This window comes from Etheostoma cragini, chromosome 19 (genome assembly GCF_013103735.1).
Source record: "Etheostoma cragini isolate CJK2018 chromosome 19, CSU_Ecrag_1.0, whole genome shotgun sequence".
Lineage (NCBI taxonomy): Eukaryota > Metazoa > Chordata > Actinopteri > Perciformes > Percidae > Etheostoma > Etheostoma cragini.
Genome location: NC_048425.1, coordinates 3,199,348 through 3,224,198, shown reverse-complemented (window position 1 = coordinate 3,224,198; position 24,851 = coordinate 3,199,348). Strand labels below are relative to the sequence as shown.

Here is a 24,851-nt window from a genome sequence, read left to right as displayed (position 1 = left end):
ACACACACACACACACACACACACACACACACACACACACACACACACACAAACCTCATTACACTCAATTCCATTACTCCACCCTCTTGCTTGTCTACCATTTTGTGTGTGTGGATGTGCTGAAGGAGATCTGACAGAAAGAGAAAGAGGGGAGTGGATGGGGAGCTCTGGGGAATAAGTGAGCGATGACAGAGAGGAAAGTGGAAAATAAGGAAAGAAACTTTGTGTGATTTAGTGAATCAAGGATGAAATCAGGCAATACCTGGAAAGAGAGGAAGAAAGAGGTAGAGACTGATTTGAAGAAAGAGGTAAGAGGAGGACAAGCAAGAGAAAAGGAAGGAGGGCAAGGATCAATTGTGGCTCATGTCAATATAAATTACTTCCAGGGTCTAATGACTGCAGACAGCAAGTACACCCTTTTAATGAGTGAGTGTGAGTGTGTCTGCATGTGTGTGTGTGTGTGTGTGTGCTTGAATTAGGAATTGTATTTGTACGATTGCATTTGTCTTCGATTGCTCGAGGTGCCAGAGGACCAGCGGCCCGGTGATAAACTGTCTCTCCAAATGCTGGTCAGGGCGGAAAGTGAAAAATATTCTTTATATGCAACGTCTTTAAAAGCATTTAATAATGCGTTTACAAGTATTGTGTGCTTGTTTTGGGCCTGGTTTTATACAGGACCTTTACGACAAACTATGCTGTTTCATCACAAACATTTATTAATGTATCATCTTATTTTTTTGCGCTGTATTAGTTTTTGAGGGGTTCTTCTTCATAAAATGGAATATTACAGAATAACACATGTTAAGTTAAAAGTAAGCTATACCTTTTTGGAATATTTTATAAATGAAAATATAAATCTGCAAAAGCGAGTCAGATATTTCATGTCATTTTTGCAAACGCTCGGTAATGTTCTCAAACAGCTGGTCCTCAGCGCTGGATTCATCCACAGTAGGAGCTCTAGTGAGTATTTGTGGCAGCAGGACGGTGTGTGTAGGTTTGAGCCTAATAAGAAGAACGTCTCACCCAGTGCAACACTGGGGCTCATTGGTGTGTATTTAATAGTTTTGGACATCAGTGGAGCTCTTTGTTGCAGAGGTAGATGCTTTGGATACACAGAAAATACTTGGTAGAAGGATCCATTTATTTTTAACTGTGGTCTTTTCATAGGATTTGTTTTGTCAGAAAAACACAAAATCTTCTCAGACTTATCCTGTAATCATAGTGATTGCATTTCTCTGAGTGATTGTTATTTTTATTCTTATGTATGTGTGATATGTGTGTACATGTGTTTGTTGTGTTATGGTTGTCTTGCTATACTGGATGCCTAAAATTTCCTTCCAGATGAATAAAATACAGGGGGCATGAGTATAGACATTCTATGGGGATTTAACATAGGACTGTGTATTCTCATGCCCCTTGTGTTTAAAGGAAGAACATTTATTTATTTACAATACATTATTCATTTACAAAGAAAACTGCTGTCCTTCCTGTCTTTCCTAAATGTTTTGAATTAAGGCACTAAGATTAATTTCTTATCAGTTTTTTTTTCCTCTTTTAATCAACATTAGCGTAGGTGTGTAAACTTATGCAAGCCACTGTATGTGACTGTACATTGTGTGCTTGTGATTGTGTTGTTTAATGTATCATGGAAGACATCTGGTACTGAGTCACAACTCGTTAAAAGTCTTGATTGCGTGTGAGTGTTGAAGTGTGTTTGCAATTAGTGGCTTAAGAGGTAAACAAATCCCTTAATTTAAATAAATTACAATAAGTATACTGTGTCTATCCTCAGTGTAGTTTTAACTGATCATTTTTGCAGAAGATGAAAATCAAGAACTGTAGGAATAGAATAGAAATAGGAAAATATTGCAATACCAGTTGCACTGCCTCTTCACAGAAAATGAGTACATAAGTGATTGATGCAGTTTGTGGCTTCCTCACTGTCAATGTTTTACACCTGCTTCTCCTGCAGGGGGCAGCACTGGCTGCAGCAGTCAGAGGATGCACACGCACAAACACACCCATAAGCACACAAATCCTCTAAGTGAATAAAATGTGTAACATTAACACATGCACACACTCAATTTTCCTCCAGTTTATCCACTTAGAGTGAATCTGACGTGTTGTGAAAGAGCATTCATGCCTGTGTCCAGACCAGTGGGCACATTAATTAGCAGCCTCCAAAATACTCCAATATCGTCATCTGCCACAGCTGGGACTCCAAATCATTTCAAACTTCCTCACAAGAGTCCCACTGTGTCCTGCAGAAGGCTTTAAGGAATATGTTCACACATGGGCGTAATTTAAAGGGTGTTACAACCCCCCCAATATTCCAAACTGGTCTGTGCAACCCCCCGCATTGTAAACTAATATAAATTCCTTTACATAAATAACATAAATAAAAACATTTGCACAAGGGAATTTTGGGTTCTACACCTTTAAACAAAATTGAAATTTTAAGGATATAAAACACTCAATTTTCTGCATTCTGGTCAATTTTACTGCAGCAATTTGTGCCTTTTCTGCATTAAGTTATGGTGCAAATGTCTGTATTCATGTAAAGGAAATTATAATACTTTTTTGGGGGTGGGTTGTAACCGCCTCATGACCCTGAAAATTACGTTTATGCATTTGCACAATAAATTGATGCAGAAAAAATTCACCGGAATGCAGAAAATGAAGTTGGTCTAAATTTTATTTTGCTCAAAAGTGGGGATGGTTTCAGTTGGTGATCTCTGAGGCTTCGTGCCCAGACAGTTCTTTACGGTGTCTGAACCATACACAAATATTAGAGAACAGTAACGTAAAGTTAGTGGTTAAATTTGATTCCCAGTCAGCTAATTGCTCATTTAGCCACCAGGGTGATTGTTCTGCTCTGGAAGAGTCACAACAAGTACTAACAAGCATTTCTACTGCTCCTTACAACGCAGTGACGGGATTGGCAACGTCCGAAGGTCGTCACGTGCTGCTTTGGTGTCGCTCATTCGTCCCACCGGTTTGGTTTGGTTTGGTTTGGTTTGGTTTGGTTTTCCTCAGAAGTCAAGGCCGGGAGTCCCTTTTGATCTTTTCAGAGATTGAGAGATGAAAAACTGTATTAAAGTATTAATATCACATGTCTGTGGTGGACAGGGGTTATTTTTGAATAATTTGAGTATTAATATTAAAAAATGTAATTGTTTTTTTCTTAAAATGAATGACCATTTTCCTTATGTTGCTGTTTTCTTGCAATCACAAAATCATAAAATTGGAAAAAGTAATGTCAAGGAAGCACTGACTCACCCAGTCAGACTCTACGTCACCCTCAGTCAGTACCGTCCCACACTTCCCAGGACTTAATTCGACAACCCAAAAAGAAAAGACCTTATTGAGCCTTTTAATGACCATTAATTACACTTGAGTAATTGGAAATAAAACTAAACATTACTAAACATACATTTAATAAAAACACTCTTGCCTCTTTTGACAAGTGATTATTGTCAACAGAGTTATATTTGTAGCCTCTTTAACTGTACTATAAACCATAAACCTAGGGTTAAGTATTGTATTATTGTTTGTTTTTAACAATACCTTTTTGGTACAGAAACCAAAAAATACTATTTTGATACCTGAGTTTGAGACATATTTTTTAATTTTAACAAAATGGCCTAAAGTATTTAAATGTGAAAAACACACATCCATAAAATAGTATTGCTTACAGAACAGTGTTGGAGTTAATAGTGTGACAATGTTAAAACAGTTAAAACAGCAAATTACGATTTCAGAAACAGAAAACTAAAATTAGAAAATATGCTGGAAGATAATTCGTAAAGAAGAGTATACATTTTTAGTGCAGTTTTAAGCTCTGGTGCTTACTTGACATTAAAGAGATTCAGAGGTCCGTTATAATATCTGCAGCAACCTTTGTTACTCACTCGTGACAACAAAGGTCACTTTAGATAAAGTCTCTGCGCAGGATTACTTGTTCATTTTGATAACGACACACAGAGGGAAGCCTAATGTTCGGTTTGTAGTCAATAAATCTAGTTTATTGCACGGCCTACACACACACACACACACACACACACACACACTTTGTTTTTAGACAGACCTTTCATTGGGCAGTGGCATTGTTATTTAAGACAAACATAAAGAAATTTGCTGAGCACTGGGCTAATGGTAACACTGGGTCATAAGCCTGTCATTACCAAACACACACACACACACACACACACACACACACACACACACACACACAAGCACTCAGACCAGTACTTGGCATACAACACTAGCTCCTGGCCTATCAACCACATTACATTTCCTCACAAGTGTGTAAAAGATGGACAAATGTGTTTTCATCATGCATACATGCCATCTGGGTGTGTATGTGGGTGAGGAAAACATTGAAATATGAGTTATGGTTAACGTTGTGTTTACCCATTTATCTGTGTGTGTATGTGTGTGTGTGTGTGTGTGTGTGTGTGTGTGGGGGAAAGAAAGTGTGTGTCCGTTGATAACAGCTTGTCTAAATCTGTGTCCTCCCTGCCAACACTTCAACGCACACAGCGTGGAATGAATTAGTAATAGTCCTTAGAGACAAAGTAACACCTCGTTATAATGCGTGTGTGTTTCTGAATGTGCGTCAGTAAGGAGTTATGTAGGTGTGAATCTTTTCATCTATTTTCTTGTTTGTTTGTAGTGTGGACAGCATACAGTACACTGCCAAATCCTTTGATGAGGATGTGTGATGTGTGTGTGTGTGTATGGCATCTCACTCCCTGTTGTGAGAGTGGGCGCAGTCAAAGTATCACTCTTGTGTTTTCTCTGTGTCAGCTGGAAGTAACTCTGGCGGTTTCAATCCTCTCTCCCCTCTCTGTTGTCCTGTTTAATGCTAGAGAAGGTCAATGGGGGCAATGTCTCATCACCAGGTTAAACTGCATCACTGACGCCAGTAATGATTAAATTCAAACAACTTTCTTCATGCCAAAAATGCAATTCAAATTTTGCAATCAACCAGTCCCATAAAAGCAGAGAAGAATAAACACCAGTGCAATCATTCAATCAACCAACATGTCAGCAGCAGCAGATAAATGGCTAACCAAGGCAAGGGCAGCGATAGGTTGTCGAAAATAACAAGTGATGGTCATTAGTACTTTACATATTCTACTGCACTGGTTCCACCTGCTACCTGCAGCGGGGGAAGAAGTACACACATATTTCACTTGGGTAGAAGTGGCAATACTATAGTACCAAAGTACCAACATAGTACCAAAGTACTCATAAGGCAGAATGACCCATTTTAGGATATTGTATATCGTGTCACTGTCTGTAGTAATTAGTGAAGTTATTATATACTGTATATGTAGTGGAAAGAAGTAAAATATTGTGGAGTAGATGTATAGATGTAGTACATACATTGGTAGAAAATAAAATACGGTTTCAGACTTCTAAATCGTTGCCCTCATCTCCATTTATTTTAGATTCAAATAGGTCAATAAAGACCATAAATGCCTAAAACAATCTTCCAAAAAACGAAATAAACTACATTTTAACAAAACATAATGAGCGTCATTTACAGGAGTGTAGCTATGTAGGACATGATGGTGAACAGGCATGTAGGGTTTGTGTGGCGATTTGACGTTCATGCTCATGTCTTTTTTTCCCCTCTGAACAGGATCCATTATGTCACTGCAATGGATTTCTATCCAGACCAATCTTTACTCTTTATTCAAAAGGACTGTGGAGATTGAGTTTTTTTTCTTCCTAAATCTGCCCATTGATGCCCAGAGGCTTGGGTCTCTCCTCCATCCAATCCCTCCATCTTCCTTCCTTTTCATGTCAGAGAAGTTACATAAGGGAGGAAGGGAAAAAGAGTGCCATCTCCGTTGAGACAGACTTATGCTCTGTGCATATGTGTGTCTGTGTGTGTACAGCTGCTGCTCAAGTTTTAATCAAGAATTAACTATTAATGTCAAAGGAAATAAGTCTTCCCCAGAAGACTCCTCTGTCTCTTGCGTCCGTCAAACAGTCTGTGACATCAGCTGGCAGGTTTGGAAGTGTGCTAAGAACAAAAAAATCCTCAGATACCATCACTGAGTTAAAGCACGACCAAAACCCTCCATACCTCTTTTAAAAAATACAATAATAACCTTGGCTTTATCTTTCAACACCACCACATCCAACCTGTGAAATTTTCCCTTTGGCACTATATCGCAAAACTTGTTACCATTTTCTTGTAGGCCTAGTGAATATGGGTTTTTACAGTTTTCTTGAAGGAGGAAATCTAATTTAGGAAGCAGAACAAGGGATGTATATTCCCATTGTATTTTATTTAAACTACGTTATAAGGGTGGTTTTGTGGTTCAGTTTCCTTTTTATCAAATGTAAAGGCTTATCAAACAGCCTTAGCCTGATAGTAATTTTGTCAAGTCAAGTAAATCAAATAATACTTTCTTATTTACAAAGAGGAGCAGGTGATACAGAGACAGTTCCCTTCACCAAATCTGTTGTTTTCGTGTCTCAATGTGATAGCATGGAATATGATGGCACGACAGATGAAACAAAGGGTATGTGATGTTTTTCTAACTTAATATAATTGAATCTTGGAAGCAATTAATAATATCTATTAAAAACTTTGCTTAACCCTTGTGTATCACATTAGCTGACAGAGGACTGTGAGCTGCTAACGCTAACTAAGTTAGCTAGCTGTCTAACTATGACTCATCTATTTTCGTATGCGTTTTGTTAACATGTACAAGCATTTTTCTGTCATAATAAAATGCAACAAAGTAGGTATGACAGGTACAGGATTAAGTTAAGTAAGTTAAATATGCTTAGGCTACTCCACGTTGCAAATTGTCTTAACATTTTAGGTGACAGATAGGCTAGCTAGCGGATGTTAGCTAGCCAGCAGAGCTAATTCTCTTCATTAGTCTAGCTATTTCTCAAGAGGGAAAATGCAGACCTTTTTGAAATACAATTTAATGAATACTTTTTTGGCTATTATACTGAAGGCCCCTCTTGTTTGCGTAAATCAGTGTTGTGGATCTTTATACCATTGTCCTATTTTCTAGCATCAACAATGCTCAAAAGCAGCCAGTTTGAACCTGCTCCCCGATTGGCACATTATATATTGAATTTGAAAGGCTGTCTTCTTTTACGGTCTCACGGTCTTGTGCCAGGTTACAGGTTGTCTTTTTTGTTTGAACTGTCATGCCTTATAGAGAGAAACTAACTGATGGGGGTATAGAGACATGGAGCTGTCCAGTCATTTAATCGTCCTGTCCTGCTTACATACAGCTTTGTGGAGCTTCCTATTGTTTCTCAGATGCATGATTTGCCTTTGCACTGCAGCAGTGGTGTTGTGTTTGGGTTTTGAGTCTGAATCCTTCGAGACCTCCAGTCTGTGAAAAAACCTTGTTAGATAGGCACCTTGCTGTGTTGATGTGCAGTGACAACAGGGAGAAATACTTAGCACACAGTGACAGAAATGGCGCCGTCTCAAAGGTATGACAGTAACTAAGGTAGTTAACACTCCCCTCTTTCTCCTTCTCTCTAGCTCTCTCCCTCACGCTCTCTCTCTCTTTCTCTCTCTCGCTCTAGTTCGTGTATTTACAGTAATTTGTGCCACATTTTTAGAGACTCCTGAGGCTTGTATAAATTAAGCACGTATTACCTAACCCTCCCAAATATACAGGTGCACACTCTCACCCACACACAATCATATATTTAACTTTTAAATGTCCCACATCTTCAAAAATGTAATAATGGATTTAGCAACTGTGAAGCTACAGAGTAGCTATGTGTCCTGGATTACACAGCTGATGTTTAGACTATATATTTAATTACAACTAAGAAACCATTTTAGTTTGCATACATGTGATATATGATTCAAACTACCTTTTAAGAGTTTGGGAAGCTTGGTGGCACCGATCACACTTTGTTAGCACCTTTGACCTTTTGTGTCAGCATAGTATCCAAAATTACATTAACAAGCAACCTCAGGCATTTGATGCATATGACTCTAATACTTGTTCTTAATATCCATCTAACAAGAAACACCACAAAAAGGTTATACAGCGGAATTGCGTCTATCTTAAAAAATGCCTTGACATTTTGCCTGTGTCGAAACATTTACTGTAGACTTGAACACATTGTCAGCTTCCACTAGACGTTCGTAGCTGTAGAAAACCTGAAGTCCATTTACCAAGGCTGGAACATTTCATTTTTGTTCCCTGTTTATTTACTTACTTTGCTCTGGGCGATCTTAAGTGTGCATCCTTTTTTCTTTTCTTGTAAACAATGGGAAAAAAAGGATGGCAGCATTTTGAAAAAAATGTTCCCAGTGAGCACTCAACCCCACATCACATCACTCAGGGACAACGTGTCCTCAAGTGGCCACAATCAAGGTGCAACCTTTGAAAAAACTTAAGACAACTCCGACCTTTTGATCATTTGACCTACTAGTGTCCAGACACAATTTTTGGTTTTGTAGTGAATTACACATTCACCAGGAGTTATTTTAAATGCTCAAGCTTGAGCAAGCATCGAACAGAGGGTCAATTGTGCATGCTAAAGATATTTCCTTTTGGGACCAAACTCCCAAAAGGTAATTGACGCTGCAACCTTCTGAAATTCAGCATCATTGAATAGTTACAAACAGGTGCATACATGCAACCCGGATTGTCCCACACATACAGTACATGCTGTAGTCACCCTTTGGGAACAACTTGACCAAAGTCCACCAAAGAAGCTTTTGCAGCCTCCAATCATGGTTTTACAATGAAAAAAAGGGAGTGTTTGTCAGCCATCTACTCTTTCTGCAGCAAAAATACATTTAAAAAAAACTAATCATTTAAGGTTCCAAATACACTTATCTATTCTTCCAAAACAATATAGATTTAAGGCCCATGTAGTCCTTGAAATATCATTGCTTAAATGTGTCAATTTATGTTTTGTTATTAAATGTCAGTGTAATGTATTGTTATTTTGCGCACAGGATATAGAAAACTAGTCAATACAAATACAGTAAAGTGGGTGCAAAAGTTTGTTTCCTGCTTAAAGTACTGCAGACTAAGAAAAGAAACATGTGTAATCTGTTGGGTGAGCCTCTGCTTTAAACTTAAATTCCCTAATGGGATATTTAGCTTGCAGCAAGGCTCACAAGCCAATTCATACATCCAGTAAACAGAGATTACCTTTTAGAAAGAAACAATGCCAAAGATAGTGCAGTAGACTCCGTCAAAATACATGTATTTAAGGCTCCAAATAAGAAAATTAAAATAGCACGGGCTCCATGGTAAAAATATATATGCATTCTAAAGTACATTATAAATGATGCATGATTGCCTTTTGTTCTCTTCTCTGCAGCTGATGCTAACTGACGTGAACCTCTGTATCATAAACAGGAGCTCTCTCTGGTGGGAGACGATTGTGTGAAAGCAGCTTAGGGAAGATGAATCCGGTAGCTGGGAGGGTGAAATTCTGATTCCATACAGTACGGTGGGTTTTGTGAGAGGAGACGGCTGTTTCAGAGCAAGTAAGACGTGATAGTGCCGGTGGATTCGCAGCAGAATAACTGTGTACGTCTGTCTGCCGGGAACTGAGTGTTCTTTCATTGTTAACCATATTTTCTTTTTCTCAACTTCAAAACCAGAAATAATTTCTCCACATTTTCCTCGGAGATACTACCCACACGTGTGTCGGAGTCTGCACATTTATTTTTAGACGTTTTTATTGTTTTGGTGAGGATGTCAACCGAAGCAGTTTACAAGTTGAAGAGTAGTTTTTGGTGCGCCAGTGTCACAAACACTCTGACATGGACAAAGTGACATTTCTGTTAAAGGACATCTGTCTCAGTAAAAGGGGACATTACCCTGCCTTCCTTTTGTCACCTGTGCTGTGGAACTCATTGTTAAAATACGGGGGGATTAACATGAGGCCTGAAAAAAACCCTGCTTTGGTGTGTTTGTCTTTGGGAAGTTATAAATTGTTATTATTATTAAGGTATATGTGTAGACATGCCTGCAGTGCAGACGTTTTTACTGTATTGTTCATATGTATAATGATATCTGAAGGTGAATGTACCTGGATTCAGGTTTTAGAACCATTTTCAGAACAGACCCTTTTATCCCATTTTATTTTTTTAGAGAAATACAATGATTGATGAGGTAGGATTGAATCCAAGCTGGGCATCCTTCTTAGCTCAAATGTTATGAATGATTATCTAACTGAACCACCAGGTCCCCTTAATAGGGAGCTTGTGTTGTTAAGTTGCCCTGTAGGGTAATTGAGTCCAATACAAGTCTCCCCTGAAATGACTGATGAACAGTGTTGGGCCATTATGGCCACAGTTGATGTCCTGTAGGAATATTCAGTGCCGATGCCCAAGGTAGCGTGCCATTTATAATGTGCAGTGCAGGGATGGATTGTAACACTTCAGTTTGTAACATGTCTCAGATCAAGCGACTTCTCAGACCCCCCTTAGCAACTTTTTTCACAGAAGCAACTTGCGACAAATCTGGCAACATTCTGTAGAAAAGACAGCGGCTTTCTGTATAAAGTATTGTCCATCAAGCACGCAAGGTAGTTCTCTCCTGTTGCCGAATCTGTTTTATGAGGAGCATTCCCTCCTCTCCCCTTGTGTAAAGGCAGGCAGGTGAAAGGGGGAGAAGGGACAGGGTGCGGGGCGCAGTGGAGCTAGGAGAGACAGCGGGACGCGTCAGGAGAAAGATACAGCTGAGCTGGTCCAGCCCTGGGCAGGCCCGCCTTCTTTGGGAATTCTTTATTGATCTTTTCCCTCCCGTTGTAGAATTTCTTCACTGATAGACTACCTTAGTAATAATTAAAAGGTAAAATAAAATCCTGTCTTGAACTTGTGATCATTTGGCTAACAACCACTGACTGACATAACCACTAACCTTTTGCAAATGATTGGGTAATGAATGAAAATTCAAATGAGCATATTTATGACGCCACACATTGCTTTCTAATCTGTGGGAAATACTGGAGTGGGTTGACGACAAACTGTGGTGGACAATAAGCCATTACATCACCAACACTAACGATTTCAGTGACTTTGTTTCTCCAAAAAGCCTCGACAGCTCAGTTGGACTGGACTGCTGTCACATTTGGGTTCACTGTGTTAGTTAGTCATGTTTTATCAGCTGCTGGATGTGTCAAGTTATTTCATCACCAGTGACTCAAAGCAGCGCCTCATTCATGTCGCTGTTGAATGGCCATTTGCAATCGCTCCGAGTGATTTGTTTTGACTGTTTGATAGTGACGGGGGGGCCGACATTACCCCCAACTTTTCATCCAGCCTCTTTCTTCTTCTCTTGACTCCTTCCCTTTTACCTTTATCCCTCCGTTCTCCTCCCTTTAAATGTCATTCTTCGTTGCCTCCTCCTCCCACTCTTGTCTTCTTTCTCACCCTAATGCCACAATCACAATTTGTCTTTTTTCTCTCACACCTCCCTGCCCTAATCCCTCCCTCCTGTATACTGTATCTCCTCCCAAGACAGTCCCTCTCTCTCCTTTCCACTCCTTTTCCCTCCTAATTAAGCACTTCCTCTTTCTGTTTCCCCTTCAAATCTGTTCTTTAACTCTCCTCCTGTCCATCCCTCTCTCGTTTTCTACTTTTTTTCCTACCCTATATCCCTCCCTCCTTCCTTTCTTACTAGGTCCTTGTTCTCCCTGACAACAGACTGCGTTATGTAATCTGCGTCTCTCGGAATAAGTTATGCAAATTCATACATTTTTATTTACGTGTGTACTTTTTTCCTCTATCTCTCTCTCTTCCTCTCGCGATCCCTTTTGTGTTCTCCTTCTCTACCTTCTTTTCCTTTCCTATTTCCATTTTTTCTTTTGCTATCGTCCTCTTCTTTCTCATCTCATCATTCGTTTCTTTTGTCCCCCTAATTTTTCCTCTACACTCTTCCTCCACCTCTTTCCCTCCTTTCCTGCTTTAATCTTTCATCTCCTCTCTGCCCCTTTCTCCCCATCCACCTTCATCTATATCTCCTGCCTGTCACCCCTTCTTTCCCTGCCTCTCTTGTCCTTCTTCTCTTTCTCTCCTCCTGGTTCCTTAATAATCTCATTTCCCTTTCTTATTTCACTTTCTTTCCTCTCTCCTTCCTCTCTCCTCCCTCCATCCATCACTTCCTCTCAATATTTTTTTTCCCTCCCTCTCTTTTTTCCCCCTCCAGCCACCAGTGGTCTAGAGGCGGAGAGCGGCAGGCGCGGCGGCAGCAGCGGCCACGGCGACGGCAACCACAGCAGCAGCAGCGGCGGAGGAGGCAGCAGTAGCAGCGGCGGCGCGGCCCACTTCAGGTCTCCATGGCAACAGAGCGTGAACGTGTTCGGCTCATGGAGCAGGCCGGAGTGTGTCGAGGAGCTGCACCAGCAGGCGCAGCTCAACCTCCAGAGCCTGCTGCAAGGTAAGGATGGATAGAGATGAAAAAGAGAGAGAATTGGATGGATGGATGGAAGGAGTGTGTGTGTGTGTATGTGTGTGTGTGGGTGAGTACGTGTGTGTGCTGTTTTGAGTGGGTGGGAAAGGCGTGCAGGCAGAAGCGAAGGCGGGTGGAGAAGTGTTTACATGCATGTGTGGTGTTGGACTGCGTTGATATGGGTGTGTGTCAGTTGCCTTGAAGGTGTCTGTGTGTGTGCATATGTGTGTGTTTTAGCAAGCAGAAATACTGTGTGAGAGGACGTGTGTGTTACATTTCCCTTGCCATCTTGTGTTTATATTGTACTGAAGGGTGTGTGAGTGTGTGCATGTAAGCTCATGGGCACACTGCTGATGGTGTGTATTGCTTCACCTTGTGTTGCGTAGTTATTTAAGGTAGTATTTGAAATGTGTACATTTGTATTGGATAGGATGAATGCTGTTCCTATATGTGACTGTCCATCTGTGCATCTGTGTGTGTGTGTGTGTGTGGGTGTGGGTGTGGGTTTATATTTCTTTTTTTCAGCTGTTTGTGTAGAAAGAGGCATTGAAAGACGTCTGTTTACATTGTAGTGTGCAATCAGAGGTTGTAACTCTCTGTTTTTGTTTTTAAAGGTGAAACACTTTTAATGTCATTTTAATGTGTGTGTGTGTTTGTGTGTGTGTGTGTGTTTGCAAATTTGCACTCAAGGGAACTAGGGTTTCCATTTGTTCTCAGGTAATGTTGTTTCACTGCTTCTACTTCCTGCTAGTTACCTCTCTCTCTTTTTCTCTGTGTGACTCATGCTGTCTCGCCCTTTGTCCGGCTCTTCATTAAAACGGTTTTAAGCTGAATGAACAAGGAAGGGGGGGGGCAAACACCTGAGGGAATGAATGGACAAATTAATTCTGTAACACATTACTTTTCACAGTTCATGTTTTGCCATTACAAGGATTTTGGAGATATTTTATTTTTGTTTACTGTTAAAGGATGAGGCTGGCTTTATTTTTCTTCCGTAAAACAACCAGAACGAGTGTTAGTCCTCGGGCTGAAACGGTTCCTCGAGTAACTTGAACAATTCGATTACTAAAATTCCTCGATGCAAAATGATTTGCCTCGAAGCTTCGTTTAATCAATGTTACCAATGTTGTATCGCTCACGGTGATTCCGCACGGATGATTATTACTGTTACACACGGGGCTGACACTGCTGGCGACACATGCCGTGAAGCTGCTTAATAGTACCTTTTACCAAATGTGTTGTAATTGTAAAATTGTTATGTAAATATGTAATTTTACTTCTTTTAGGGTGATTTTTATCATCTGTCTAGGGACTGCAGATGAAAAATAGCCTTTTGGCTACCTCTGGCATATTGACAGAAATGTTCATTAATATGCACTGTCCCTACAATAAACACATAAATAAATAAAAAAAGACGGACAACCCGGATTACAAAATGAAGAAAGAGAGTGTAAATAATGAGGCGCTAAGATAAGAGACAGGCTGGAGGAATCAACCAGTAGACAGTGTGTCTACGGCTATGTGGAACTAGCTTACCACAATAATAGCACGACGTCAATGCTTCAGCATCTCGACAGAAAACAGAGTCTAACTTAGTCATCCATTCCAAAAAGCGGACCAGACAAAAGTAAATCTAATCCAAAAGTTGTATGGACGACGAAACTACACCAAACACAACAGCTACCAAAAACAAAGACAACGTGGTCTAAAGAGCCGACTTGATGCTATCACTTGGGGCGGTTGGGCACCATTTTCTCTCATTCTCTCTCTTCACGGAGAAAAAGCTGAACAGCATACTACCATAAGTGTAAGAGAGCTGTGTGACATTGTTATCAAATATATAAATGAAAATAGGTTGAGTATAACTAATATTTACATATAGGCCTGTAAACTGTACATATCAGTTTCAGGTTGAAACTTGTTAAACATACATGATGTTTTTATAGGTTTAATTGCATTTCAGAACATCTTTTCTTTAAAACAATGTAATATGGCACTTAAATGCACTGATGATATTGTAAGCAATGCAGGCAATAAAAATGTTGCTTTTTCCAAAAATTAAATCAAACTATTGGATAGTATTGCTCTTCAATAAAACAAAAGTATTTCTTATCTGATTACTCAATAAATTGATGAAATAATTGGTAGGATACTCAATTATTAAAATAATAGCCCTAGTTAGTCTATCCCTTAATACTTTCTGACTTCCCTACCCTGTGGCATTCAGCCCCAAGCCGATCGGTGCCATGTCATTTCTCCGACGCTCCATTGTTCCGTCCTCTCAATAATCCCAAAATTCCCTTTGTGTCCTACAGCCCACTCGTCCAATGTCCCTTTGTTTTGTAAAAAAGTAAACCCTCCGCTCCGACATCCCATTGTTCCAACCATATAGGCTTTTGTTACCTGCTATAAGGTAACGTAACCCTATCCCCTGACCAATTGGCTATCCTAATCTTAACCACTCGAGGTCAAATGCCTAACCCCAACCCAGAAGCGGAGTGGCAACCGGGAGAGTCAGGACTTTTCCCGGTGGGACGGTAGTGTTTTGAGGCCGCGAGGGCCGGTCTGATAACAGCGCTGCCCCGGCCCGCGGACGCTGTTATGGGAGGTGATCCACAAAAGCCTATATGGTCGGAAAAATGGGATGTCGGACCAGAGGGTTTACTTTCTTGAAACAAAGGGACAACGGTCTGTAGGACCAAAGGGACTTTTTGGGGGTTATTGAGAGGTCGGAACAATGGAGTTTATTAGTTGGTTCTGTGCTACTAGTCTATCTTCTTATATGCTATAAATGCTTATTATATTTATTTTTATATTTGTTTTTGTTTTTTCTTGTTTTATTGATTCTGCATTTTGTTGTTTGTTTTAATGTTTATGTGTTTAAACACTATTGGATTTGGGGACACGTTATGTAATTGATTGAGACTTTTTTCCTTCTTCACCTTCTTGCCCTCTCTGTTATATGATTAGCTATAACTCCTACAATACAGTATGTTGCCTCCTACATATTTTTTTGGTTATTTTCCTCACTACCTTGCGTTTGTGTGTGTGTGTGTGTGTGTGTGTGTGTGTGTGTGTGTGTGTGTGTGTGTGTGTGTGTGTGTGTGTGTGCGTGTGTGTGTGAGAGAGTAACAGAATATGTGTGTCCATTCATCCTTTCTGTCAATTGTGTTTTATGTGTTTATTTATTTATGTGTTTGGTTGCGCTTCCTACTGCCATAAAACCCGTGTCCCATGTGTTTGTCCCAGTGTATGTTTTCAGTTTGTATACCAGTATCCATTTGTGTTGTGTGTGTGTGTGTCCATTTGCTTGAGTGTGTGTTATATAACACTGAAGCAAGCAGCTGTACTCTCTTTCTGGCCATCCTCACCATCAGTCTCCCACTGGCCTCGGCTCAGTAAAATATTCATACTCTTTCCTACTCCTCAACACTCTGCCCTCCATATTTATGAAGCCGGCTGTCGTACTCCGGTGTTAGACGGAATTGCTGTGTTTTCTGCCGAGATTCAGCTCCCCCCGCCAGCATGTGTGAGATTTATTTTACTTTTGCTGCTAAGTGGGCAACACTGAAATCCGGCCAGTGCTTCTCATCATCAACAACTCACTGCATATCAATCACCAAACAGAGTTTACATATGAGGGAATGTTTTGTGTGTATTTTTACATGATTGAAGTCATGTGCACGCAATTGCTTTGATAAGCAAATTTAATTGAACATGTTAGTCTTTTTATAATAAGATGATTAGTCTCGTCCTGATTTTAGACCAGTTTACATTCAACAAGTCCTCCAATACTATATGATAGAGTTTGTTGATTCTCATTGCCTTTAAAACCGACGCCAATTGGTGTTTTTTTACTTTATTGAAACCAGGGCTGTAGTACTCGAGTCCGGTCTTGGACTCAAGACCGTTTTTCTATTGTCTTGGACTTGTCTTGGACTCACTAGTAATTGGACTCGGACCTGTCTTGGTCTCGGCCACTGGTCTTGCCCAATATGGCTTTTGGTCTCGACCGAGTCCAGGTGTCTTTATTATGCTGATAATACTACTGGAGGGAAAGTGAAACCCAAATGATTGTCTTGATACTGTCATGCATAAGACCTTTTTTTCTGTCCCGGACTCGGTCTTGACTCGGACTTAAACCTTTTTGGACTCGGTCTTGTCTTGGACTCAAACCTCTTCGGACTCAGTCTTGACTTAGACTCCTACTAGGTCTTGGACTTGTCTTGGATTCGACTAAGGTGGTCTTGACTACAGCCCTGGTTGAAACACTGTTAGAAAAATAATTCACGCGGTCTGCCACCGCTAAAGTTAAGGTTTAGACACAAAAAGGTTGGAAAAGATTTCATTAGGATTCAAAATAACTACCTTATTAAAGGGATCGTTTAGATCTTTTAAAAGTGTGGTTGTATGAGGTACTTCTCTATAAAACAAACACAAACTGAAGCCATTATCTCTGCTCTCTTCAAAGTCCGTTTACCTTGAAGAACACTGGAGTTGTTGGTCTGCCGCTGCCTCAGTCGGTTGGTTAATTTGTTAGTTTTGTTAGTTTCTAACCCTTTAAAACACCAACGTCACACAATAACAAACAAACTAACCAATCAAGGCAGTGGCAGTACAGCAACTCTTGTTCTGCAAGGTAAAATTACATATTTCACTAGATAAAAAAAGGAAAATATTTAAATCTTTAACATCTACACCTTGCATTAACCAAGCTTAGTGTTGTTCTGAGTTTTGTCCCAATACACGGTAAGCAGCTGCAACATTTTCCTTTTATCTGTCCCCCATTAACAGTCTGCAAGATTTACCGAAATAAAATCTGCACATTTTGTGATCAAAGTTTTGGTTTCTATGATAAGATATTCAAATGCTAATTATTTGTAGTTATATATTATATTTTTAAAAGTCAGTATTGTGCTCCACTGAATGTAAATATATTGTAATCATAACAGGTTGGTAGTTAGGGTTGGGCATCGCTTGTGATTCGGTTCCTACGATTCTCAATCTCGCTTACTGTGCTCTGTGGCTGCAGCACAACCAGCGTCTGGAAATACGGTGGTAGCTATGGGAAGCAAAAAAAACTGTTAAATTGGAACCGATGATCGGATACAAAAATAAAACTTTTCCAAACAATTCCAATAAAAAAGATTCCGTTGAAATCGTAATTTTCAAAATGATTCCAAGTTGGAACCGGTTCTCGATATCCAATCCTATTATTAATGGGAAGATTTGCACACCACCATTTTCCTCCTGATTCTGCTCTGCTCTCATCTCTGCATTTTAATGAAAGGTTTTTACTCCTCTGCAGAGAGATTAACTGTGTTTCTGGCAACAATTACAGCAGCCAGATTAGCATTTAGTATGTTTTTTTTCTGTGCTCCATTAATCAACAGCTAAATATTCCTACAATATTTTTAGTGAACTTTGTTTCGCTAGTGTCATCCCTTACAGGCACCATGGCTATTTGCGCATACTGTACTTGCTCTTTAATGTTATGACAATCCATTAAGCAACACTCAGATATTCATACTTTGCCACCTTCTCAACACTCGACTTAAACTGACATTCTCTTTAGTGTAGGTAACTGTGTTTGTACCAAGTCACAATTTTTTTAAATTATAAAGAGGATATATCCCCCCCAAAAACAACATGTTTAATTTGATGCATCAGTTATAATCTGATGTTTAAGTACTGGCTGTTTTTTTTTTTTAAAGTGTGTTGCTCTTCCATTAACATTTAACTGATGCCATTTTCCATTACACTGGGCCTTTTTGTAGAACTGCTTTGGAGTTGTAGACAATGTGTGTCAGAGTGAATTATGAAGCTCCGCTGGCAGCTTGTGTTGGCCTGCTTCCCAATTAAGACACTGTTACTTGGTTTGATTTAGTAGCTTCAGATTTAATCTCTAATGATGAATCTTCATGATATTTAGAAATTTATTTTTCTGATACGTTAATTAATATGTGACATATTTAACCATAAATATTAAAGGTTATGTTGGATAAGAAATTGTTCATATTTAGTTATTAAGAAAGGGCTGTGTCATGGTAGGATACAGGCTACACAAAGCATTTTAACAAAACATAACAAATAATTCGGGTGCATTCAATTATTACTCTACATTTTACCGGGATGGATGATGATAACAAAGTATTTTAATATAGTGACATACATATAATAATAGACCTCGCCTAAATAGTCTTACAAAACATGACAGATTCATACAAATGATAAACAGAGCGATCCACATTGAAATGATACTTCTTCGTGCAGAGCATACAATTTAACCATACAAATTCACATAACTTTAGACCTTAAAGACCTTTGAAGCTAAAACAAGTGAGATGTCTCACTCTGTAGCTAAAACAGAGACATTAATCTGCCTGTATGAGAACCTTCAGTCTTCTCTGAAGGCTTTCCAAGATGTTGGAACCTGGCTGAATGGATTTGTTCCAAGTCAGCCATAACAGCACTAGTGAGATCCACTGATGATGTTGGGCGATAAGGCCTGGTTCCAGCTCATCCCAAACATGTTGGATGGGGTTGAGGTTAGGGCTATGTGCAGGCCATTTTTTATGGACCTTGCTTTGTGCTCTACTTTGTGGGGCATCGCCATATGGAGACATTTTTTTCTTCAAATGACATCTAAAGAGCCTGTCCCCCCAAGAAAAACAGTATTTGTCACGTTTAACATGTGTTTACATTCAAGCAGCTGTGTAAGTATTCCGATCCTTTACTTAAGCAGAAGTACTGATACCACACTGTAAAAAAAATCTGTTACAAGTAAAAGTCCTGTATTGAAAATGTTCCTTTATGTTACTTAAGTAAAAGTATGTGAGTATCACCAGGAAAATGTACTTAAAACAATCAATATAGTTTTGTGGATCAACTAAGTCTGTAATGGTCTCATCATTTCAGTTGTACTTGTATATTATTGTGTAGTTTAAAAACATCATATTTTATATTTTATATATGTGTTTTGTGTGCCAAAATTCTTAATTTCTAAAGTAACTAGTGACTAAAGATGTCAGATTAATGTAGTCAGATCAATGTAGATACAATTGTAGGATAATGTACAAAACAGTGTGCAGAACTTTGCTTAAGATATCCTACAAACCGTTGTATGAGCATCCAGTAAATAAGGTTGTCAGATTCTGTGCCTTTCTAAAGGACAGTTATAAACGCTGTATTTTTTCATTTCTTTGGAGGACTTATATCTTAAATATCTGTTATATGCCGTAGCATTAAGAGGCTCAAATCATATACAACTAACCCAGAGCAAAAGTGCATAAATGTTTATGGTGTCTGCATACTTTGGGCCATATAGTTTACTGTAAGATTATGTAAGTTTATATGGCTGTAGATGCTGTGATACTAGCTTTAACACACACTCCTAACAAAGTTGTGTGACTCATCAGGCTGTAATATATATTTTTCAGTGGAGGTCAATGGTGTCATTAGTGCTTAGAGCCAGAGAAGAGTTAGCTGTCTGCCGGGCTAGAATTAGACTGCAGCACCTGCTGTTAGCAACAGGACCATAAATATTGTCTTTACATTTTTTTTTTTATTTGCGCACTGTATTACCTTTTTTTTCTGCATCAGTAAGCTTCTTTACATCTTTCATATCTTATCTAGTGCCACTGAACTCTCCTCAGTAGCGCCAGTGCTCCTTTCCTCACAGTGGACAATGCAAGATGATGTGCTATAAGCATCCAAACTTTAAAATGTCACAGTAACCCTTTAAATGTGTCAAAGGAGGTCTGAGTCAATGCCGGTTGGGACGCAAAATGTCCGATAAACGTTCCCCGGCTGCACTAACTATAAAATGTCACAGCAGCCCTGTAATTGTGTCGGGGAAGGTCTGAGTCAATGCAAGCTGTTATCTTCACGGGCTGATAAGGGTTTGCTTTGGTCAATACACATTAAATAACAGGTGGAGAATGCTGAATCAGGAGAAAAAGTTATCTCACATGCGGAATTTTGTTCCTAGTTAACATTTCACTTTGAAAATAAGAATTCAACTTTCATCAATTATTCACTGATGTTGAACCGCTGCTTGTATAATATACATATCATTTGAGGATCAGGTTTTCAAGCTAAAGAAATGGTTTGGTTTTAATTGTAGTTGCTTATAGGTATACTGTTTAAAATGCGTTCCCCCAGCCTGCCTATGGTCCCCCAGTGGCTAGAAATGGTGATAGGTGTAAACCGAGCCCTGGGTATCCTGCTCTGCCTTTGAGATAATGAAAGCTCAGATGGGCTGATCTGGAATCTTGCTCCTTATGAGGCCATAAGGGGCAAGGTTACCTCCCCTTTCTCGGCTTTGCCCGCCCAGAGAATGTGACCAACCCATGAGAGAGAGACATCATGGCTTTCGAACAAGCAAAGTGGCAGTTGGTCAAGGCCACACCCCCTCTCTCCTCCTCATTAGCTACACACTTAGATATGGTACATTCTAAGGACAGCTCATTGTGGGACTGGCTCTAGTGGCTGTAATTCTGCACCAAAGCTGAATTTTGGGAAAGAGATTTCAGATATGGTATTAGGGGAACACTAAGGTCTATCTATATAAAAGCATCCAAAACTAACCATGTCATGGGACCTTTAATATAGGGATTAAGTCCCTGACTGACTCAACATGACAAATATCAATGCCTTTTAACATAATTGTATGCAAATGGTTCCTTAATACAGCATTTAATTAAGGCAGGCGTTTAGCATTTCTGACAAAATTGGCTCGTGAACAGAGAGCTAAAGAAAGTCAGTGTTGTCAGCCCGGAGCAGTACCTTCGACAGCGAAGGGAGACCTTTTTAGAGGATTTATAGATTGTTTGAAATGTTGTTACCAAATTACCTTTATAATCTGATCTGTTTGTTTTTTAACCACAAATATTGCATTTTCTCTGCTCCAGGAAATGAGTCAGTTTGGCGAAACTGTCACATTCTTTTTCTTTTTCCAATTCCCTCTCTGTGGAGCTTTTGGATGGAGTGACATTGCTGTAATCAGGCATGACAAACTTGTCTGTCTTGTTTCTTTCCTTAGGGGTCTTTTACAGATGTTTTTCCATGATCTGGGGACATTGCATTTAAACCCAACCTGCCAAAACTTTAAATAAACCTGGTGCCAGTCATACAAGGCTAAGGTGACAGTCACCTGATGATAAGATGAGCAAACTCATGTCTAAAAAACCCTTTGGATCGGTTTAGAGGTTTGTTACAGGGCTTAGTCTATATCCATGACGCTCCACTTTAGGGACAGGTCCGGAGCCACCGGAATTACTGTCTGATATCCCGTCATATGTCTCTCTTTTTGGCTGGATGTCCGTTACATTCTGCTTTCTTTGTGTTGAAATTTTAAACTCTGGTCGATTTCTCCCTGCAGGGTAAACCCAGACAGCCAGCTAGAATATCTGTCAAATCGGAGTTTTCTGTTGAAAACAACACGTTCCACTAAAACAAGTTCTTTCCCAAGGCTATTTTACACAGACACCATGGCTCTATCTGATGCTTAGCCCTGCTAATGACGATTGTGATTGGTTTAAAGAAATGCCAATAAACCAGAGCACGTTTTTCTTTCATCCCGGAAGGCTGTGTTGACTAGCCTAAAAGGGCTTCTATTAGACTTCACTCGTCTCCGTAGAAATGTACGACGTCCCATTGGCCATTTCTTCTACTGTATGGATAATACAGATAAAGTACTTATTCTAAAAAGTGTCAACCTCTTCCAAAGCTTGGAGAGCTGAATGTAAAAAAGACTAAATTACAGACTTGAATCCCCGCTGTGTAAATCTCTAAATTGAGTAGCTGATTATAGATAAAAGATACTACGTGCTGTGTGTCTTTGGTTCACCTTACAGTGGCTATAAGTTACTTTCAGTTTGTGTTGGGTTCAGCGGCCTCTTTAGACAAAAGCAGCAGTGTTTTTACCACACCTGCTGTCGTAAAGGTCTAGTAGTTTGTGTTACCGGGAGATTATTTAGTTGCCATGAATGTTTTGCTCAGACAGAAAATCATTCATTTACAATAAGAGAATATGTTACAGAGACATTGTTTCATTTCAAGTGTTGCATGCGGTAACTTAGCCTACTTTGGATGTGTCGTGAGCTAAACCGGGTATCACTGCCACTGTTTGACGAGCCAAAGCATTAGGAGTTTGTTGTAGCAACCCACATAGTTATAACATAGATTCATATAGCGCATTTCATAAAACCTAAAGGATTCTTTACACGAGTACAGGGGGACAAGGGAAAGACAATAGTAAAACACAGACTTAAAGGAATAACACATCCGCGCTAAATGGAAGGGGGACGTAATTCAATGTCTGCTACTACTAATCTGAAGTTATTTTATGAATGGCATAGACATAAGACATACCTGAGGGCCAATTTGGGGTTGATTTTGAATCGTTTCCAATCCCTTAATTGTCTTGTAATTTGTTGAAAGCCCAAACGAGTGTGACCCGGATTTTGCCCTTTGTCATTCACTTTCCCTTTTAGCTTTTTAGTTACATAACTCCTAAAATAACATTAAAATACAATTAGGCCTGTATAAATAAATGTCCTGCCATCCTTTACCTCGTTGGATACAATAAAAAAAACAATATTTTTTTCTGTTGAGCAGAAATCTGTGATCAGAATGTGTGCTCTGCTGCGCCGTCTGCATGCTGCAAATCATTAAGTGAGTTTGAGGGGAAAATCTGACCCAGACAAAAAAAATATTCAAACTATATATAAACAGTGTTCTTTTCACTGTTAGACATGTTTGCTGTTTATGATCATCAGATGGAAAATTGCACAGTTTCGGAAACATTTAAAAGTGACCTATAGTCACTATCAAACACAAACATTCAACTTTTCTTCTTAAGTTTGAACCAAAGAACACACAACAGGATCTCCCCTTTAAAAACTGTCTTCACTCTGTCAGGTTGTCATCCACAAATATACCTTTGATAACTAATAAGTATTTAAGCTAACATTTATGCCAACCAAGAAAGCCCAATAATTGGATCAGAAAGCCTTGTTGCGGTTTCTCATGGCCAACATAAACTAGGCCGCTAACCGCCAAATCTGTCCTTCTAGGTCACAACCATCCACTTTCACGGTACACACCAGCCCCTTTTCCTTGTAATGGATTGATCAGTTGTGCATGTTAAATCACAAGGACGAAGACATGACGTGCACATGGGTGCACTTGAACACACACATGCGTCTACGGCGTGCACGCAGTGTACACAGACAAACAAAACGCTCGGGCTGCGGTGAAAGAGGGGTATTGTTAATTTCCGTCTTCCCCCCGTCGTTTTCATGGAAGGGAGAAGAAAGGGTGACCCAAATTTGACACAACCAGGGTGCATATTGTCAAGGATGGTTGGGTCAATCTGTAAATGGGTGCACTATGGGTGCACTGTACACACACACACACACACACACACACACACACACACACACACACACACACACACACACACACACACACACACACACAAACAAACACACACACACAAACTTCCAAAAACACAAAGATGTAGATCCATGCACATAGACATGAGTTGCTAAATGACATTTAAAGTGAGTGAGCGCGTTTTGGGGCACAACATAGGGACACACAGATTAGTGCACTCACAGCACATTCACACAAACACCTATATGAGTGATACACACGCAAACCTACACACAAACACACACAATATACAGGTTAGTGATGCATGAGTGCTTGGCCTGCTTGTCTGGAAAGAGGAAGGGGGTAGGGTAGGTCGTGCTTAACTGCTCTGTGTGCGTGTGTGTGTGTGTGTGTGAGTGCATGCATTAGTGGGAGTGACCGGCATACCTTTACACCCCGCACACCAATAGCATCCCTTTCTCCCCCTCCCTCAGTTTCCCACCACAGTACCCTGCATTCATGCACTCAGTGGAGCCTGGCTACTATCTGAAGCATGGATCTACAACTGTTTACCTTCCCTCTTCTTCCGTTTTAGTGTTGCTGCTTTTAGGACTCAACCCAAATGCCGGTCAGCGACAGATCCACAGCTTGTTTGGGCATTTTTACTTTAACTGAACCAAATGTAATTTTAACCTGCTACCGGGGAGATTCTGCAGGCGGCTGAGTAAGTTACATGGCAGTGGTGAAAGAATCCAGATCCTTAACGTGAGTAAAAGTTGCAATACCAGAATGTAAAAGTACTTCATTCAACATGTTACTTGAGTAAAAGTATTAGAGAGAGTTATCAGCGAAATGTTCTCATAGTGTTAAAACTAAAAGTACTCAACAAGTAGCATCGCTAGTAATGATGCACATGTAGTCAATTTTAACTCTGAATCCTTGGTTTTTCAATGTAAAGCATACGATGCAACATATTTTTTTAAATAAGCTGATCATGTGTTTTGTATGTACGGGCTTAGTCTGCACAGTAATAAGTGTCTGAGACTT

At 39.7% G+C, this 24,851-nt stretch overlaps 1 protein-coding gene and 2 long non-coding RNA genes across 6 annotated transcripts in view; 1 reads left to right on the top strand and 2 right to left on the bottom strand.

The window, feature by feature from the left end:
• The window catches only part of nhsl2 (NHS-like 2), a 122,129-nt gene that overhangs the window by 67,772 nt on the left and 29,506 nt on the right, over positions 1–24,851 (top strand). For 3 of the 4 annotated variants that reach the window (XM_034857034.1, XM_034857035.1, XM_034857036.1), the window contains exon 2: positions 12,183–12,413. In XM_034857034.1, coding sequence (XP_034712925.1) covers positions 12,183–12,413 — 231 coding nt within the window. Of the gene's footprint in view, positions 1–11,666; positions 12,414–24,851 lie in introns of those variants that run through there. The other variant, XM_034857033.1, reaches the window with a different exon arrangement.
• Positions 11,763–14,347, bottom strand: LOC117935112. The gene is made up of 3 exons (XR_004654675.1): positions 14,226–14,347; positions 14,101–14,105; positions 11,763–11,777 (listed from the first exon to the last, which is right to left on the bottom strand). It is a non-coding gene; the product is annotated as an uncharacterized LOC117935112 (long non-coding RNA).
• LOC117935128 lies at positions 13,450–14,079 on the bottom strand. Its single transcript, XR_004654690.1, has 2 exons — positions 13,849–14,079; positions 13,450–13,634 (listed from the first exon to the last, which is right to left on the bottom strand). It is a non-coding gene; the product is annotated as an uncharacterized LOC117935128 (long non-coding RNA).